We start from the raw sequence: 19,752 nt of genomic DNA, 5'->3' as shown, positions 1-19,752 counted from the left end.
AGTAACCTTGGATCTGAGAGATGGGGATACCACACTGTGGAGAAGTGACAGATGCTTTAAGACTTTAAGATTATTTTGACCGGGCTCCCTCTCCACCACATGTCATGCAAAGTGTGTGAGACACTCAGGGAGATCGCTATGTTCGGGCTATTAAGCAAATGATAGGAAAATTGGAAAAAAAAACACTTGGGAGAAGACAGAGATAGATAAGTAGTGAGGGAGTGAGAGAAAGAGAAAGAGAGAGACAGAGAAATAGAGTCTGATAGCTCGGGCTCCATACCCCCCACCCCCCTTCCCTGCCCCCATTTCCTCCTAGAGCTGAGGGTGAGCGGTTGTCCTGGTTTTTTTGTGGACAGAGTTGCTTGAAGAACCAGCAGGTGCTATGGACATCACTCTTCAGGCTGGGCAAGCGTAGGCCCTTCGTTGCAAGGCCCCCACAGGCAAAGGAAGAGCATAGAAATCAGAACCTGGGGGAGGGCGCTCAAAGCAGTGCCTGCAAAACAGGAAAATAACAGAAAAAGTGCCATCAGCGTGTGTTTTTTTGTTTCCTAAAAATCATTTCATGAGTCCTGCAGACATTTCAATTTCCTCTTCAATAAGGATGCCCCTTGGGGAGTTTCTGCCAGAGCTTTCACTGTGTTGTACCCTATGTTATCTTGCACTTGAACAACTAGAAATAGAAAAGGTTATCCTGAACATGTTCCAGCCAGATTTCATGGTCTTTGATAGAAAGGTGCGGCAGGGAGTAAGAAAAACAACTTGTGGGCTTGTGTTCGCTGTGGAACACAAGCCCAACATTATACTTCGCTCGGGGCACTGGATCACTCCTTAACAATGAGGAAATCTTTTATCTTTCCTCGTCTTTTATCTTTTCCTGTTCTGTGATCATTTCCAAGATTTCAGATGAGAAGCTTTGCTGCATGACAACGAGGTTCATTCACTGATGAGAAGAGCCTGCTCTTGTTTCAAATAGCATATTTTTGTGGACATGTAATGTTGTAGCGCACTGTATTTCTAATCTCCATTGAGTTACATTGTTGTTTTGTTGTTGTCTTTTGTGTTTTTGGATCCACTGTATGACCTCAGTGCAGCAGCCCCTTGAAGTCATACTACATCACAGAGTGAGTGAATGGGAGGAGTTGCAGACCTACCCTTCATTGTTTTCATAAAAAACCCAAGACTCATTCACTGAGGCTACTTGCACTCAGGGTCTCAGGAGGTTTTCATAAATTGCCTGAGGCATTAAATCTGTAATATCCTGTCGTCTTTTAGACTGTCACTGGCATGGCTTAGATCCAAGCACGTTTGGATGTGAGTCTGCTCAGATGCTCAAAAAGGATGACCTGGGTCTCCATGTTTCTTCTCAAAGCCACTCACATCTGGAATGTGTAATGATGAAAAGTCAAACTTTGCCTCAGGTGTCTTATGGAATAAAAGATAAGCTGCTTTTGACACTGAAATGGGGAGATGTCGCATAGAGTCAGTGGATGGACACTGTCAAGCCAATCATTGTTTTTAATCTCTACTTTGACAGCGCAGTAATTGATTGTAGGCCAAAAATGAAATATCCACACAGTCTGTCGGGCCTACGAGTCTCACCAGTTCTCAGCTGGATGTCCCCATTGAACTCTTAGCTTTGATCAAACAAAATGCATCTCCAGCTGCTTCCAGAGGTGTTTTTCCCATCATCAGCTCAAACTGACGAAGAAAGCAGGACACATGAACAGAGAGAACAGAGCCTTTCATGGCTGTTACAAGGCTGATGAATGGGTTGATTCTAGATATCAGGTCTTGTGAAGACCTAACTCAAAATACATACTGAGGCAAAAAGAACAGACTGGTGCTGAACTACAAAGAAGTTCTGACTTTTAACTCCTTGGAGCATTTACTTGGTAGGTTGGTAGCATCATCACTAAAACACTAGAAATGGACAGCCAGATTGTGGTCAGGTTGGGGTAAATTGGCACGGTATGTGAAGAAAACCTTGAACATGATGAACTATGAACTTAGTAAGAATGAGAGGAGCCAGAGTGGGAGTAAACAAAAAAAGGAAACCTTCAGTGTGTTGTGTTTTAAGTGGTGTTTGGAGAGACGGCATTGTGACTCACTGAGCCGTTCACTTTTACAGAGCTTCACAACTTTCTGAAGCTTCCCGTATTGTGTGGCCAGCAATCTGGCACTGAACACAAGCTCTGACCACTCAACTCTCAGAGAGGATTCTCACATTTTATTGGCAGACCGAGGAAAGATGGAGGATGTCCTTCAAGCGCATACTGCCCTGGTTTTGTCTTTACTCATTGTTTTCACCTTTGGGCTTAGTCTCTAGAGTCCCGTATTGAAAGCAGAAGTGAGTTCAAAATTATTTCAAAAGAAGTTTAGCCTTTTCAAAAATACAAAAAAAACCCCAATAATGGTCAATAATTCGCTATAGATTGTAAAACCTTTCCGGCTGCTTTAGAGAAAAGAGCTTCAGAACTTCTATAGCTTTGATCCCTTTTCCTTAAAACTGATTAACGGTGCCGTGACACTCTCTGGCTACGACCTCCTCTCACTATGGCTTTAATTTATGGCGGCCCTCTGCAGGTCAGTGCTGTATGGTTGGCACCTCCTGCAGGGATATTGTGTCTTGTCGAGTTTCCCTGTCTCTCAAAGCATCTGGGAGAGACATGTAATAGGGTCCAATGCTTCTTACTGAGATGTGCTAACATTAGCAAGTGCAAGAGAGTTTCAATTTCTACACTGTAAATTTGATGTTTTAGTTTCTCAATGAAGCTTGATCTGTTTTTAAATTGAAATACAAAATGTTTGTTTTGGTTCAGAGTAGAAAATGAAACTGTTAAAAGGTGATAAGTAAAATATTATCTCTGATATTGGATGAAAGAGTTTTCAAACAAAGTCTTGTTTTACTTGACAGCAAGTTAAACATACCTTGAACATATCATGGTGCTGCTAGGAAACCCAACTCTACAAAGTAATATCTGTGGAAAAAGGGTTTTAATTGACTTGGAAAGAAATTATGTATGCTAGCTGAATTGATTCAAAGGTTAAGTTTCTAAGTATAACTGTCTCCCACATGAGGATATAAATGACGTAGCCTTAAAACAATCTCTGTCATACTACTAAGGCATGCAAGCTGGTAGGCTAAAGGCCAATAAACTGTTAAGACATGCACTATTTTTCACTGCCGACAATAACATCCTTGTGTTGGACTTGAGTCTGGCTGCGGTGGACATTAACAGAGTTCCCAGTGTTCCTTTAAGAGTTTGAGTTTCCCATTCGTCATCGAAAACATCCGAAATGATGCTGCAGGACTCAACATCATATTCCACTTAGAAATTCCTCTGTGAAATTGTGTTTCCTTACTAGTCAGCAATTATAATTTCATATATCGGGAAGTACTTTTGCTCATATTCTCTTGAGAAACACGTAGCCCTGAGTTGACAGAAAGTTGGACAGAAAGTTGGCCTGATGTCTTTCCTCCTTTCACGAGAATCCACGGAGGGTAGAAGCCTTTTACTGGGCTGACTCTGACTGTTTTGATTGATTGCAGGTTTGATGGCACTCTTTGCCAAACAAAACCTATCAAGCATCTTTTCATCCCTGACTGCTAGAAACCCACCTTGCTCTAGAATGGCATGGGCCCCTTGTGGGAAAAACCTATCGAGCATCTTTTCATCCCTGACTGCTAGAAACCCACCTTGCTCTAGAATGGCATGGGCCCCTTGTGGGAAAGACGTGGCCGTGGGCGTCTCCTCTTCCAGCCAGCTGGTCTGTGGGTCTGACCACCCCTCGCAGGGTTTTGCTGGACCATTTTTCTCACCGTAGCTGCCTCTTCCAGCTCTCTGCCATGCTCCGTGGAGGCCATGGGACCTGGAGGACACACATTGAGGAGATACCAATTAGATTCCCAGAAATGACTTCTCCAGTAATTTGTATTTCACAGCCTCTTCTCACCCAGAGTATCACATTTTGATTATAAGCTAAGTCCATCAGTGCCTACGGCAAATGCGCAGCAATATCCAAAGAGAGATCACAGTGGTAATGGAAGAGGAAACAAGAGACATGTATAGATAAGTGTGTGAGAGTGTGTGTGTGGGCCTCTTTAAGCCCACCCAGCATTGTAGTTCATCAAGTCAGTGTGGTGGAACTAAAGCACCGCAGATAGATGAAGCTCTGGCTGAAGCAAGACACCCAAACCCTCGTGTCTCGTGTCTCTGTCACTCTCCCTAAAAACACCGCACAGCAACAGACCTTGTGAAGGTGCATCCTGCCGCAGTGTTTGATCCAAGATTAGAAATGAGTTTAATGGCAACCTGTCTCTCTCACAGAATGTGTATGAATGTTTTGGGTGTGTGTGAGTACATGTGTGTTCGAGAGTGATCCCAGATGTTCTTAGTCATCTCAAGTGTAGCCTGATCCCCTTAAGCCTCTGTTTTCCAAATGGTTTGGTCCACCTCAAGTGTCTCTATGGCCTTTCAACCTATCGCAAACTGGAAGACCTCCTCTTGGAGATCCAGAGATTTTTTTCTGAATGTTTTGAAATAAAAGCTTTACTTGTAATTGGATATTTAACATGGTTGATCTTTAGCACTACAGCCAGTTATATATTCCAATAAAACTTGAGTTAAAGCAGAGCAGGACTTTTTATTTGGGCATGTCAAAGTGGTTAAATGTCTCAGTGATGAGTCATGGAATTACTAATGTAGTGATGTATTTTTAATTATAATGAACAATTACATGTAAATAAACCATTAATCTCATAAAAATATAGTATGTTACTGAAATGGAGCAGTGTAGATGTGATTAAAGGAGTACTGCAGTGACTTAGTAGTTGACTTCTGTAAGGTTTGGAGGGCTCACAAGAGACAAAAAAAATCTAAATTGAAGCAACAGAGGCCGAGACAACTCAATAGTCTGTTTCATTAGACCCTCCCCCAAAACAAAACACTTCTTCCAAATGCCACACCTCTAGTTTATACTGTAGGCTTTTTGTGTGGGGTCTCAAGACCAAGCTAAGATAACCCTAAACATGGGTTATTTTTTCCCTTCAGAGCCACAGAAGATGTTATACAACTAATTTCGCAGGTTGAGTAAATAAACTTCTTGGGTAATATCGGTGGAGAAACTAGTGCACTTTTCTCATATTTTTAAATTCAGGTTATGTCCAATGAACGCTTCTGCATTTCTAAGACTTCTGCAAAGCCAAACTAACCCCAGTGGGTGTATCCCGTCAAAAAGCTGATTGACATCACTCACATGGGGTCATGACATTCCTGTCTCCTCTCCTAAGAGACACTGGCACCATTTTTAGAATTCCCAAGAGAATGACCTTCCTTTGGTTTATAAGGACTCGGGTGAGGACACAGCTTAAGATAAGTCAGCCAGTCGACTGCACAGGTTGGGAAAAGCAGTATTTATACTGACAGTGGAGCAGCTTACAAAAGCCACGATGATGCTGGGTTATTTTCATCAGTTAGTTTCTTTAGTTGTGGCAGAGTGGCAATACCACAGACTGTTATATGAACAAGACACAGCTGCACCCATGAGGATGTTGTCTTATTGAAACATTAAAAAACGTCTCTAAAACCTGTTGAAAACACTCCCGGCTTCTCTAATGGCCAAGATCAATTTGTTTCAACAGAGGGCAGCTTTCTCCAAAATAATTCAAAATGCCATAAGGAGCAAGGCCAAATCTCTCCTCAGCCTTTCAGAATTATTGACCTTCAGCTGTGGCATATTAAAGGCACTTTTAAAAGAACAACTTTCCATAGAAAGAGCAAAAACAGAGCTCTCAGGTTTAAATAATTGCAAACTGCACGACTGAGCCAGACAGCTTGTTGAATGTTTTCGATGTATATCCCTGAAACGACAGACGTCTCAAGTTCCATTTCTACACTAATCTTCTTCTGCAAGCACATTACACACTATATTTGTGGGTGAACAGTAGGCTAATTCATTTGCAGCAGGGAAAGTCTGTGCTGCATATTTCCGCATCTAAAGCCCATCTTTGCCCCTAGGAGAACTAATCTGCGCATTATCCTTTTGTTATTGTTCCAGTTACACTGTGAATGAGGGACGTTGACACATTCTGAAGGCATTCAGCTCATTCCTTTCAAATCCAGGGGGTTTAATGTAAATGCTTGTGTTTAAGTAGATTCCTTTCACCCCTGAAAAAAAAAAACATTCAGAAGCAGAAGAACACACAGAAATACAAGGCTGCGGTCTTAGCTATTTATGGTGTCAGTATTGCTTGAAGGTGAGGTGAAAAGTCTGACATTGTAGGGAGGTGTGAGACGCAATATTTGTTTAACAAAGCAGGGAGAAGGGTGTGATATCTCCTCAAAGACATTCATTACTGAACTGTTCATTACAATGTACTACTGAAAAATGTACTACTGAAAAATGTAAAAAGTGCTTGAGAGAGAAGTTAAAAACCTGCCTTCTTCTCTCACCTCTGCACACCCGACCGATTGCTGCATGAAGTGAGTGTGATTGTCGGTTTTGGAAAGTTCCTTAAAATGTCAGATGCAAACCCCTCATCCACACGTTGGAAAGGGGTGGGGGAGGGGGTTTCAGACACTGAACTCTCACTCGGCTATTAGACAAGCACTTGCGGTTAAAGCATACTGACACCTTAAATGTTTCACAATGATACCTGCAGTAACTACAGCGCTACACAACGCCAAACTACAGCTGATGTTTGAGCAATAGGCTAGTAACAGAAGTCGCACACACTCGCTATGCACACACTGCAATGCATCATGGTAAGTAAGAAATTGTACCTTGGCTCACACAACTCATCTGCTGTTCCTCTCTGGGTGGCTCAGGCTGTCATAACCTAGGTCCATAATGAGACAATTTAGATATCTCCTGCCAAAGCAAGCTGTCAGCCACTGCTCTACACTGGGGTTTGAAGGGAGAACATCTTGTGATTCTCTTTACAAATCTCAACCCATCCATTCTGGCTACAGGATAGAAAAGTGTAATGAAAGCTGCTAAAAATAAGCTGGGCCCCAGTGATAACACTGGCAGTATAGATTAACTCTTGCAGCCTTTAGGGAAAGCATGTCTGTGTGACAGATATGACATACAGCAACAGCTAGCTTTGTATCTCGACCCATCTGTAGTGGAACTCATATAGATTGAATATGCATCTGTTGCATCTGGATAAGACCTTTTGATTGTTTCCATGGCAGGTCTATCATTGGATAATGCATATTTCATCTCCATAAACAAAGATATCTCAGCTATCTTATTGCTCTGAAATTGGATCCAGTCTCCAGTTGTATCCCATTTGATCTTTTCCCACGAGAGATTCACATGTTTATGTTCAGCCGGTAAAACAGTAAAATGGCAGGATAACATATGTCTCACAATAGGAAGTGCCTTATCTCTACTTCTGGTGACCTTGGAGCCCTGGTTTTTACCTTCTTTCTACCAAATCCCAACACTTCTTCTCCCACTTGGTAATTCCCTAATTAAAGTTTAATAAAGGGAGAATTTCAGGAATGCCTGGTTATTGCTTCTACTGCTGCTTGCATCGCTGCTGCCTCCTTGAAAAGTAGAAGAGTAGGAGAGGGTAGAAGAGGAGAGGTAAAAGTTGTCAGGCAGAGAAGAGAATAGTTGACATTGTCACAAACTGGCCAGTCTCCAGACTAATGATGAGTAGTTGGTTGGCCGCTCCCTAATTTCCCGCCCTAGTTTCACCACCACCTCCTAAGGTGATATCTGTTATGTTGTCTTTTTCAAATGGCTGGCTCTCCGTCTTCTTATGGCCCAGCGGAAAGTGAAATACTGACAGCTTATCCCTGTTGATTCTGCAATAGTCCATCAGTGGAGCCTGGAGAGGTATACATCTTCCAGCACTTGTCCATCCAGTCAGAGAAGAGAAATGGCTGTCCTCTGGTTTAATGCCAAGTTCATCAACTGCCCTCACGGCTGGCAAGAGCAAACTGTATATCACAGCGCTGTGTGTCAATGCAGGAAAACAGACAGCACGGCAAATGGGCCAGAGCTGCTTATTAATAGTTGTAAAGCTGATTTGTGTGTATCGCCTGCCAAAACGACCACATAACAAATGTCTTCACTTGTAAATGCAGCCGCAGCATAATGGTTTTTCTGCCACTAGGACGTAAGAGATTAAACTATACCAGCATGTGAGTCTAACTAAAGCAACAAGTAAGCGCAGGGCTATATTCAGGGTTTAGAAACTGTTGCATAAAATGTAAACATGAACAGTCAGGCATGGCCTCCAAAATTTAATCCTCACTGTGTTTAATTTTCTCCATGTCACCGCAAATTGATTTCCTGTCCTCTTGAATCTTATTTTTTTGTTTACTCGTCTTGCTCATCACTCACAGTTACGATTATTATGAATCAATTGCATACAATCTCATTGATCCATTTTCTCAGTTGGCTGCACATCTCAAAAACATTTCTCTCTCCTGTTTCTTTACTGTCCCTACATTACTTATCTGTCACCTCTGCGCCATAAATCTTGCCCACTGCAGCTTGTACAGATGTATCTTGAAGTGTAAACAAACAGCTGGGAGAATGGGAACGGATGGTGCTGAAAGGAGAGGAGAGGAGTTAACCCTATGTGCTCACAGTGTAATTCTACTTCATATTTTGGAATCACAAACCTCATAAATGATCAAGGCTGGATAAGTAGTTTCTTTCACAGGTGGCTGATGTTTCTAGGCTTGCTAGCAGCATTTTCTGGGGATGGCAATGTCAGTCAGTCCTAGCAACTATTACATGGATTGTCATGAAATTTTGTACAAAGATTCAGGATACCCAGAGGATCAATTGTAATCATTCTGGTACTACATTTCATCTAGCGCCATCATTGGGTCAAAAGTTAAATGTGTCTTGTACTTTCCTTTATGAACAAATATTTGCTAAACTAATGGCATTCTTCTTCTGTACATTGTGTTTGGTATAAATTAGCAACTGTTTGCATGCTAACACGCTATAGCCTGCTAAGATGGTAACCATTGGGAAACATTATACCTCGTAGACACCAGCATGTTAGCATTATCATTGTAAGCTTGTAAGCATGATAATGCTGACATTAACATTAATCTCAAAGCACCGCTGTGCCAAAGTTCAGCCTCACAGAGCTGCTAGCTTAGCTGTAGACTAGTCTTCCCTCTCTCCCTTTTATGTGTGACTGGACTAAATCTAAGACCCAGTTACAGCTTGCCCTCTTTTCACATTTAAATGCCATAATGACATACCATAAACACTATTAATACCAAAGCATTCCTTAACAACATTTTCCAATCTAATGGTGGATTGAGTTTCTACTGCAAAAATAAACCGAGGGTACAATACTTGCTAGATATGCACAGTAATAGAAAGATAACAGCAGTATTTGTGTCTATATGGGAGGTAGTTGTAGCTTATTGTGTGTGTAATCCTTATGGGTAACAGAACAATATTTGTGTTATTTGGAGAGAGGAAGAATGAATACCCTGGTGTGTGTAGCCATGGTTATTACCATGACGTTAAAGGAGCAGGCCTGCTGTCTCCATCCTGTGCCTCCCTGCTTCATTCACTAAAAGTAGCTTTAGCTAATGAATCCCTCTATAGCATGCCATTACCACAGACATACTAACCCACACAGCCAGACAGAGACATGTCATGGGCAGAGATGCTTCCCACTGCATAAGCACATTAGGGGATTAGGATTATTTAGCCAAGGATGAGATGTGTTAATTGCGCCAGATACAAGCCAAACATTCTTTTAACCTAGAATAAGCCACAGCACTGCTTCAGCATCATACTGGGGATTTGCTAGCTGCCCGATAGCCTCCCCTCACATTCATCGTGCACATATGGAATGGTGCCTAACTAAGGAGGCAGTCCCTTGTTGTTCAGCTTTCACAATCCAACATTAAGTGTCGGAAATGCTGCTTATCTCATGCCTACCAGTAAGTCTGCGTCTTGGCAGAAACTGGTACCAATTGCTTGCCGACTTTCAGACCATGTTACCATGGCAGCCACCATGAAAGGCGCTCAGTTTAGAGCAAAAAGAATGACATTGTCAGCTGAAATTGAGCAGGTTCTCAATTTACAAATTTCACTGCACCCAGTCTGTATCCATGATCAGCACTCTGACTGTGTCTGTGATGTTTTTAACCTCCTCTGTGGGCCACTGCACTTGGCCTCTGAGTGTTCCTCTCAGGGGGGGTTTGTTTTGGTTGTGAGCACTTTCTTTTATTTCTGTCGGGGACTATTTTATATGCAGCATTGTTGTACTGTGATAATGCTAGGCTTGTGGCTGAGTTGAAGGCTGGCTTTGTCTGTACAAACTCCAGTGAGGAAACCAAAGTGCATGAAGAGTTGCTCCCATTACTGCAGCTTTTAAACTTAACCCTTTGTCCGCCTTGCTCTGAAAGCAAACCCCACTCTCACCGAATGTTCAGAACAAATTAAAAACAAACTCTGCAGCCTTCTACTTTCTAGCTTTCTGCAGATGTCCCTTTGAGTCAGTCAGCCGCCTGTGAAGTGTGGTGCTATATATGCTCCTGAATTAAAGAGTGTATGAAATGATGAGGTGTGAGACTGCGTACTCTGCTATGATCAGAGCACTGTGAGTTCAAAGGGCCGGCAGCAGCATTGAGCCAGCTAATGAAGCCACTGACTCCCCTCACCACTTGACTGCCTGTTGGTTTATTCACAATCCCACTCCATTTGAAGGGGTGAATTTGTGGGTACAAGGTTACTGCGGGTTGGTGTCTACTGAACATGAGCAGTCAGAGAAGAAAAATCCAAAGGTAGATTTCTTTCCATAACTTTCCTTGAGGAGTGTCAAAGCGGCTGAGGGCAGGAGCATGAGCGATGCCGGTGTTGCTGTTTCCGTTAACAGCAGCAGGCTAAATCTTTGCGCATGGCAGGTACAGTAAGTAGGTAAGGCTACCAACCGTTACCCTAATCTCCAGAGATTGCATGTCAAGGGCAAAGGGATCCTCCAACCATCCGTTTCCATGGGCACGCTAATCAGATGTGAAATACAGCCCCTCCCTCTCCTGTGTCATCCCCCCCCCACATGCTGTGAACCTGCGTGCCTTCTCCCATTTGTGATGTGGGAGAAAGAGAGAGAAGGAAAGAGGGAGAGAAACGTCACTGCGCAGGGTTTCACTGCAGCTTTTAATGCCTGAGGGGATCATCGCTTCTCCCCATTGCATATACAGTACTATTAAAGGAAAAGAGCAGCAACATTGCATCAGACTATGTTACCTCTCAACCAAACTAAAGAATACAAAATAATGGCACTTTAAACTTAACTGGATTGATTAACCCAACACAAGGTATCATCACAAAGCACAAATCTTCTTAGTTTATAATGACATTTTCTAAAACTACTATACAAAATGACCACATCAACACAATAAGTCTTAAAGTAGTAGTTGAATTATGACCTCTTTGTAATCTATAAGTAAGTAAGTAAGGTGAAAAGGTTCTGGGGAGGTTAAATGCTTTATAGCAAAAACAACAATTCTGTAGAACAGAGAGGAAAATGTCTATAATCATAATACATAGACACATTTGGCTAAGGTGCTTTTTTATTACATATAAAAGTGTGATTTGTTTCAAGTTGCTAGGAATTTTTGCTGTTTGGATTGTGGACTTGTTTTGCTAACTTGCAGCATGTTTAAATGAAAACTACTGGCTAAAACAGAGTTTATTATTAATCTACTAAGCATATGGTGTGCAGTTAAAAGGCGCCTTTGGCTAAAGGTTATGCAATGAAACGTAGTAAGCAATTCTGTGACACATATTTAGTGAAGAAATAAAATTCATGAGGATTTTTACTGGCAGGTTCAGCTGCTCTGTGCTGCAGGTGAGCTAAAGTTTAGTGTTTATTGGCCCTCTGCTTTTACAAGGTTTTCATCAGCTGTTAGGACGAATCGTTTATGAATTCTATATATTGTTTTGCTCTTGTATTTTTACAAACATCTGTTCATGTTCAGGGCCCCTGAGAGCAGGGTGGCCTCTTCTGAACAGTGAATGAGACAGAGGGACACAGCGAGGGGCCCTGTCCTGATCAGGACTGCGGGGAGATCCACGGTATTAGTCAGCGGCAGATCATTTCATTGACCAACGTTTAAGCGTAGACCTAAATGTGTAGTCTCCCAGGGAAAATATTTGTGATCAAACACAGAGCGACTGTGATGAATAATACACAATTTCATAAATGAATGATTCCTGTCTGTTGTGATAGAGGGGCCGCAGTTCTGTGGAAGATGGAAGAGATCTAATGATCTCCATTTTCAAGCATTTAATTTAAGGCAGGAACAGAAGGTGCATGACAGTTTGAAACCACATGAGGTACACCACGACATCCTATAATTCTCTGAGAATAAAGTGACATACACATCCTGTTGCCTCAGGCTTAGAGTTTAGGCAGATCCCAGTGGGGGCATCGCGAAATTAACCCAAAATCTACTAAGTCCCTCTACACCATCCATAGCCCCAATCCACACTGCTATCTTCACAGCAATAAAATCTCTTGTCTGACTTAGAACAGCCTAACAACAGCCAGCTGTGCAGCACTTTAAGCATTATATGAAATCTCACTGATCCATTAGGGCGCCTATAGAGATTTGATATTAACAGTGACAATACCCTAAACCATATTTATTTGATTCTCCAAAGTAATTCATTTCTACTCCTACAAACCGTTTTAGCTGCCACAAATGACATCTCTAAAGCAATATACAGAAGTAATATTTTTCCATTCTGGGTTCCAACAAATTGAGCATGAAAGTAATTAAAGCACCTGCATTCCTAAAGACCGCAATATTTATTATGCGGTCTGGCAGCCTGTTAATAAAAATGTCCACTCAGATCTTGATCAGGAATCTGATCTGCCTGGACTACTGCTATAAATGTAACACTTAATGTTCAAAAAGAGAGTCATAAATCACTTTAATATTGGACACTGGTGGAAAACAGAGCAGTTTTTGAAAATATCTGGCTCTAATTAAGTTGTAAGGAGCGCCCCGGGCCCGAGGATAGGGTCTGGTGATCACATGAGGTCTGGTTAACACAGGACCCCCACATACACCCCACCCCCCACCCCTTACCCAAACCTTTAGGTTGTGCCCTCAAAACTCAAAGGGGGGTCTGGACTAAAACAGGCATATTCATAAGGAGAATGAAGTCAGAATTTAATTTAGTAATTTAACGTATTTAGCTGAGCAGACTGCCAAAAAGTGTCATTATTCCACATTATGTAACCTGTAAAACTGGACTAGATCACCAACTGTGAGATTTTAGATGTAGCTGTTATTTCCTTCCCCACTGAAAACTTACTCAACCTCTCAGCTCCCAGATAGCCTCTCTTCCTGTCGGGCCTTTTATTTTTCTGTCCCTTGGCCCCGTCTTTTACTCCCCCTTTGCTTTTTATTCACCCTTCACTGCATTTGCTCTCAAGGGAAGATCTAAGTGAGCAGATTTATTCATTCATAGAGTTCAGAATTACATTACAGCAGCCTAGCAGTCACATATGCCAAAGTCTTCAACAGCTGAGCTCTCTGGGGAGTGTTAGCCCAAAGGTTAGCCTTATATCCCTACCAAATGAGTTATGATTTTTCACTAAATCTCTTCCTCAGCTCCCACCCACTCCAGAGCAATTGTGAGTGCCATTCACCAAGCTCATGTTGGGTGATATTATACAGATGTGAAGTGGTTTATCACAGAAAGCCTTTTTTCAAAATCTAATTTAAACTCAGCTACACGGGAGGGGGGGGGTGTTTATTTCATCAATTAGGAGATATATTATTACTTTATATCATGAAGAAAATATATTTATTAAGAAACTGTTAGGCCTAACGAATGTCTGATTTTGGTTAATCCAACAATTTAAATACCTGACAAATCAATGTACTTCATCACATTGATGCAAAAATCCTATTAACCATAAAGCCGTCCTGATTTGCAACACTGACAACAATGGTCTAATGCCGGCAGAATGTGAAGAACTGGAAAACCTCCCGTTAATCTGACTTGGGATCGCTCACATGTTATTCCTAGATGGCTACACTCACTGCTAACCTTGTGGTCACCCTATTTAGCCTGAATTTGCTATACTTGTTGTGTATGTTTTACGTATTTGTTGTGGTTCATTAACAAGTAAAACCATATAAAATGAAATAAATGTATTGTATTAGTGTTACTATTAAACATTATAGACACTTTGCAGAAGGTTTGCTGACTCTTCTGTGTTTATTTCATCAATTAGGAGATATTATCACAAAAGATTTAGCTACCACAGTATAAATAGTTTCAAATTTATATCATCTCACATTACATACTGTCAGACATCCACCCCTAAACCCAACTGTCATGATTGTATACTGTGTGGATCATAACAACATAGTTCTAATGCTACTATTTAAGCTCGCAGGGGCTAAACAAGAGCCAAATCAACAAGAGGATAATAAATCAGTCTTTACTCACATCCCAAAACCCAACTCACGGAGTGTTTAGTGTGTGTGTGTGTGTGTGTGTCTCCGTGTTGTCTGCAGTAGACTACACTGATGCTGCAGGCTGCTGACTCTTTTTCCTTGTAATGCTGCATGAAGGGGAAATCTAGGTTCTGTGTGAAACGGATTTTATCTAACCCTGTGTGTGTGTGTGTGACACAAACCCAGCTGGTGCTCAGAAGCTCCTGAGCCTTAAAAAAAGAAAAAAGAAAAGGAAAAGGCCCTGCAATTCTCCGTAATCCCGTAATAACCTTTTCACTGCTCCCCCTTTGACACCAATGTTTGCCCACTGTTATTATGTTATGCCAGGACATCTGGAAAAGTTTAGCAGCTTTTGTACTCTCCATGGCCACCGTAATCACGTCCACAGGCACAAACACCTTCTTCACATTAGAAAACCTGGGATTATGATTTAAAGCTTCCTGGTTACGGTTGGTTTAGATCTATAGATGCTGTTAACAAAATAATCAGACCTACCAAGGCAGCGTTTTATGCCTCTAGGTGCCTGAATGAGTGGCTGCGTGTTCTGGCGCCCTCCTCTTTATGGCTGTACTTTGACCCGTAACACTTGGTTGAGCATCTGAGCGGGCTGCAGTACAGTATGTATGCATGATAGTGCCACAGAGCAGCCAGCCCCAACAATACATCAAAGTTTAATATGGAATAATAGCATTGCTGACAGCGCTCATAAAATCACCCCCCTTCCCAAGCAGATGATTTCTCTGCCAGATAATAGTTCTGATCTGGGCCTCGTGCCCCGCTCACACCCACAACTGGCTCACCTGTTCAACCCAGGCCTCACAATTACACCTTCTGTGTGTATGTGCATGTGGGTAGGTGCATGTCTGAGCCAGCTGCTATTGTTTTTATCCTGTGTGTCCCTAGGTGCAGATTGGCAGGGTGTTTCCATGGCAGAAAAAAAGGAAGCTTTGATGTCCTCTAAGAGGCTGTGATAGACCGATGAATTTTTTGAGAATATGAACTGTTTATTCACCGGTCTTAAGAGTTACACAGGGAGGAAGAGTGATCGGCCTTTGGATGAATTATGGATACCACATGTCTAAAGCTGGAGCCCACTCTTTAGGCAGAGTGCTTTTAAAGGATGGGTAATTGAAGTGTGCTGTGAAAGGATGCTAATATTACATAGAGAAAGCCACAGCAGCTCTTTCAGTGTACTGAATGAATATTGTAAGTAGCATTGGGTTGTTGAAGTGAATTGCCTGTTACACTAGGAGTTCTTGCTAATATTCAAATACACCCATAAATACAATCAAGACTCATGCACACTTCCCCACCCTGTTGTATATCTGTCATATTCAGTCCTATATTCATTGCTTCGCGCACACACACTCTCTCTGTCTCATCTCTGTCTTCTTTCTCAGACACACATGTACACACACAGCTGCCTGGGAGAGAGAGAGAGAGAAAGCCCACTGAACTGGAAAAGCGTTTGTCTCAAGATGAAAGGCTTCACACCCACTGCCTACATGCAGAGCCTTTTCCGACACCTTCCCGCGACAGCGCATACTGTAGCAGAGGCTTGTGCTACGCAGACACACTCCAGCTAGCATCCCTCCCCACACCCATCAACGCCGCAACACACTTGCATCCCCATCTCTCTTCCACTCCCTTTCTCTCTTGTCCTCTCTGTCAATGGAGCTCTGGTACTACAGTAGCAGCCAGGGGACGGAGAGGAACATAAGAGGCATGACTTGAACAACATTGAGAAGGATAAGCTCTCATGAAAGCCCGAGGCACAGCAGCCTTGTTTTCCCCATCGCTGGTGTAGCACGGTAGGCTCTCAGGCGTGGAACATGCTTAGCCACACGCAGGGCGTGAAAAACGACACTGACCATGATGCTAGATAATTGCTTCCCATTTACTCATGTGCTGAGCCTCGGACAAAAATAGCATGTCGCTATAACAAACGTGCTGGGAAGCATGGGAACTGTGAGTGCTGTGGCCATGGATCGATACACAGAGTAGACAGCATCTTGCAAGCCTAAAGTCTACACAGCATCTTACAACCACAGTCCATACAGCACCTTACAACATATAGTCTAAACAGCATCTTACAGCATAGATTCCTAGGCCTTTATCTACAAAGATTGTGTATACATCTTATAATAATCATAGTCTTTGCTAAATCTTATATTCTCTATATTTAATATAGTCTACACAGCATTTACATAGTCTACAAGGCATCTTCCAGTTGGATTAAATATAAACACAGCTTCTGTCTATGTGTCTTTTAATCTACTGTAGTTGGTAGGTAGGTGATAATCCCAAGAATGGTCCAGACATTTACACAGGCCGAACTGTTGTTTTTTCACACCATAATGTTACCTGCATCACATCTGCAGACTGCACGTCGGTCTCCAAACTAACCCCCCAGCCACGTTTTTGAGAACCCATTTACTCTCATGAGCCATCAGACTAAATATGCCTTGCCCCTGTATAATTGTCCAGAGTCAATGTTTTTGTTCCAGATATGAGACATTTTAAATCCACACTGGAATTAATATCTAGTCCAACAATGGCTCCGGAGACGCGGCAGCACTTTACGGAAATTTACTGTGACAAGGCATCAGGACTGAGCCACTCAGGAGATGATCCATGCATCTGGGATCTGTGTTCCCCTCATCGATGCATACAACAATTACAGTCCTCATTATCATCACCACAGGAGGCACGCACGCATATATAGGTGCTGTGTTGCCCTGCTGCACAACAGTCATGTAATAATCGTACAGAACTTGGGTTAGATGAAACCCATCAAGCCATAAATTAATCTGATTCACACCACCTTAAAGAACATGTGCCATGCATCTTACATTTCATAACAGCCACAACAGTCACCTATATATCCAGCACATCTATCACTCAGGAATAGCTCCACACATGAATGTCCATCAACAAAAATCTCTTAATATTTCATCTCCAAGTCTTGCAAGCTTACATCAAGATGAGGCAGGGGAGGGGGGAGTGAAATGATCAATCTAAGCTATAAACCCATATTCAAGTTTACCATAAAAGCCCCGACAATACAATAGCAGACAGTATAACCACTGCAGTGCAGTACTGTATACAGCCAGGTGCTGATATTCCTGCCTTTTAAAGCCCACACAAGGCTAACCATGCTGGGTAACTGATCAACTACAGCTGCCTGCACGAGCCCAAGGCAAACAGAGAGAGGAATAGAAAGCAGAGGGAGACGACCGGTGACGAGACTGGCCGCTCCTGTACTCACCAGCACTGGCAGAACACAGCAGAGACACCAAGAGCACAATCACCAGCGTCAGGATCTTCACATTCATTTCTGCACTCCCCTCTGGCTCTCTGCTAGTCACTCGCTGATATACTGTAGTGGTGTGTGTATGTGTGTGTGTGTGTGGATGGGAGGGAGAGAGAGAGCAGCTGAGCGAGCAAGAAAGAGAGAGAGACTGTTTGCTCTCCTGTGTGTGTGTGTGTGTGTGTATGTGTGTGAGAGAGAGAAGTGAGTGTGTCAATTTGTGGGAATGTGTGTGGCTCCCTGACTGTGTCTGTGTATTTGTCTAAATGCGTATTTGTATATCAGTGTGTGACAGCGCCACTCCAAGACTGAAGGCACGTCTTTATCTGAGCTCTCCCACGGAGGTGTGTGTGTGTGTGTCTTCTTTTCTTCTGTCAGAGAAACGGCAGTATGAGCCAAGTTCAGTGGAGCTGTGAATGTGCTGGAAGTCCTCTTGCAGGTCTGTCTGTTGGCTTGTGTGTGTATGAGTGGAGTAGTTGGTCATGTGGCTTATGTATCATTGACTCTGTGGCTCACGGAAAAGCCCCCCTGCCCCACCATCACCCATCCTCTCCACCCCTTTTCCACAAACATGCAAGTGCACATGGCTGAGGAAAGAGAAGTGAAGAGGTAGCAAAGGGAGGGAGGAAAGGGGGTGGGGAGATGAAGGGTGGGGGTGCATGCAGGTTTATGATAATACCCAAACAGATGCTCTTGTTGAAAACTCTTTGAATTGCAAACAGGGCAGCTTGCCAGGAATCCAGGAATCAAAATACCAGCTTATTAAGGGAAGTAGATGAAAGAAGGGAAGGTGTGAGATGAGGTTCATGCTTTCCTGCTTTTGTATCTACCCCAGCTGTAAAGACCTTTCTTCCTCACACTATTCTTTACCCACGGTGGTGCTGGCAGCCCCAGCTCGCTGAAGGTGTTTAGCTTAAATCATTTGCGCTGTTTGAAGTTAGCGTCTGTGACACTGGGAGTAACCGCAGGAAAAAACTTATCAGACTCTACCCGATCACATCGCTCGCACTGTTTGTTCCACTGCCCCTGAAGTCATTTGTTTTATTTTGTTACACAGATTATATTCTTTCTGTGAACAAAAGCCGAAAGAAAACCACCACCCTGCATGGCTATGAAATAAGTCAACTAAAAGGTTTTTTCATTTCACACAATAAACAGGAAAGGTTGCATTTCTTGCTGTGAATTGTGAGAACTGTAAGCAGGCACCAGAAATACAACACGTTTTCTTATCGCGTTTAGCCATAGAGCAACATCAGTGTGACAACTTTCTTCATACCCCTTTGAGAGGAAAGCTGTTTGGAAAGAATCATAAATTTTGTATGTTTCAAACTATGCATACAGAATATGTAGAAGAAACATTGAACTCCACCCTATTCCGACATTTTATACTCCACCCAATTAGAGTTTGCAGATCTGGTCCAACAAACCTCAGTAGAACTAATAAATGTGCAGAAAACAAACCACCACAATGGTAAAATCAATAGAAGAAATATACTAACTTCCCAATTTAATAATCTTAAATAAAGGTGTTGTTATGAAATATTGTTGATCTGGCATCAGTTCACTTTGAGCCCATAGATTTGAGTCCCCAAAGGGCTGAAGTGACACATGATGGATGGACTGCCTTTGGTCACAGCCTCCCGACACAAACCCCCCTCCCACCATAGTCTTCCACACAACCCCTTTTCTATGTGTTGTCACTAAACAGTCACTTTAGTGGTGTAGACCTGAGAAGAGGGGCCCTGTGACCCTCGATTCTGCAGCTCCCGCTTCACACAGCCCAGCCATTGTCTCCCTAAGACCCTAGGTCCCAGAGGGCAACATGTCTGTGCCACCCACTTGAAATCCAACAACAAGAACACCTTCCATTTTTACATGCAGCACTTGAAGCCTTCACTTCATGTGAAGCAATCCCCTCACCTCAGGGGTGGCCAAGCCCCCGTGGGCTAAAGATGCTTATCCAAG

The 19,752-nt window shown here is 42.7% G+C and overlaps 1 protein-coding gene across 1 annotated transcript; it reads right to left on the bottom strand.

Annotated features, from left to right (window-relative positions):
• Positions 1-285: 285 nt before the first annotated feature.
• On the bottom strand, positions 286-18,216 carry apln (apelin). The gene is made up of 3 exons (XM_046030840.1): positions 17,746-18,216; positions 3,698-3,870; positions 286-493 (listed from the first exon to the last, which is right to left on the bottom strand). The coding sequence occupies exons 1-2, from the start codon at positions 17,810-17,812 to the stop codon at positions 3,704-3,706; spliced, it is 234 nt and encodes a 77-aa protein (XP_045886796.1). The 5' UTR covers positions 17,813-18,216; the 3' UTR covers positions 286-493; positions 3,698-3,703.
• Between the last annotated feature and the right edge of the window lie 1,536 nt (positions 18,217-19,752).

Source organism: Micropterus dolomieu, linkage group LG19, assembly GCF_021292245.1.
Source record: "Micropterus dolomieu isolate WLL.071019.BEF.003 ecotype Adirondacks linkage group LG19, ASM2129224v1, whole genome shotgun sequence".
NCBI lineage: Eukaryota > Metazoa > Chordata > Actinopteri > Centrarchiformes > Centrarchidae > Micropterus > Micropterus dolomieu.
Note: the sequence above shows the minus strand (reverse complement) of the source record. Positions and strands in the feature narration are given on the sequence as shown.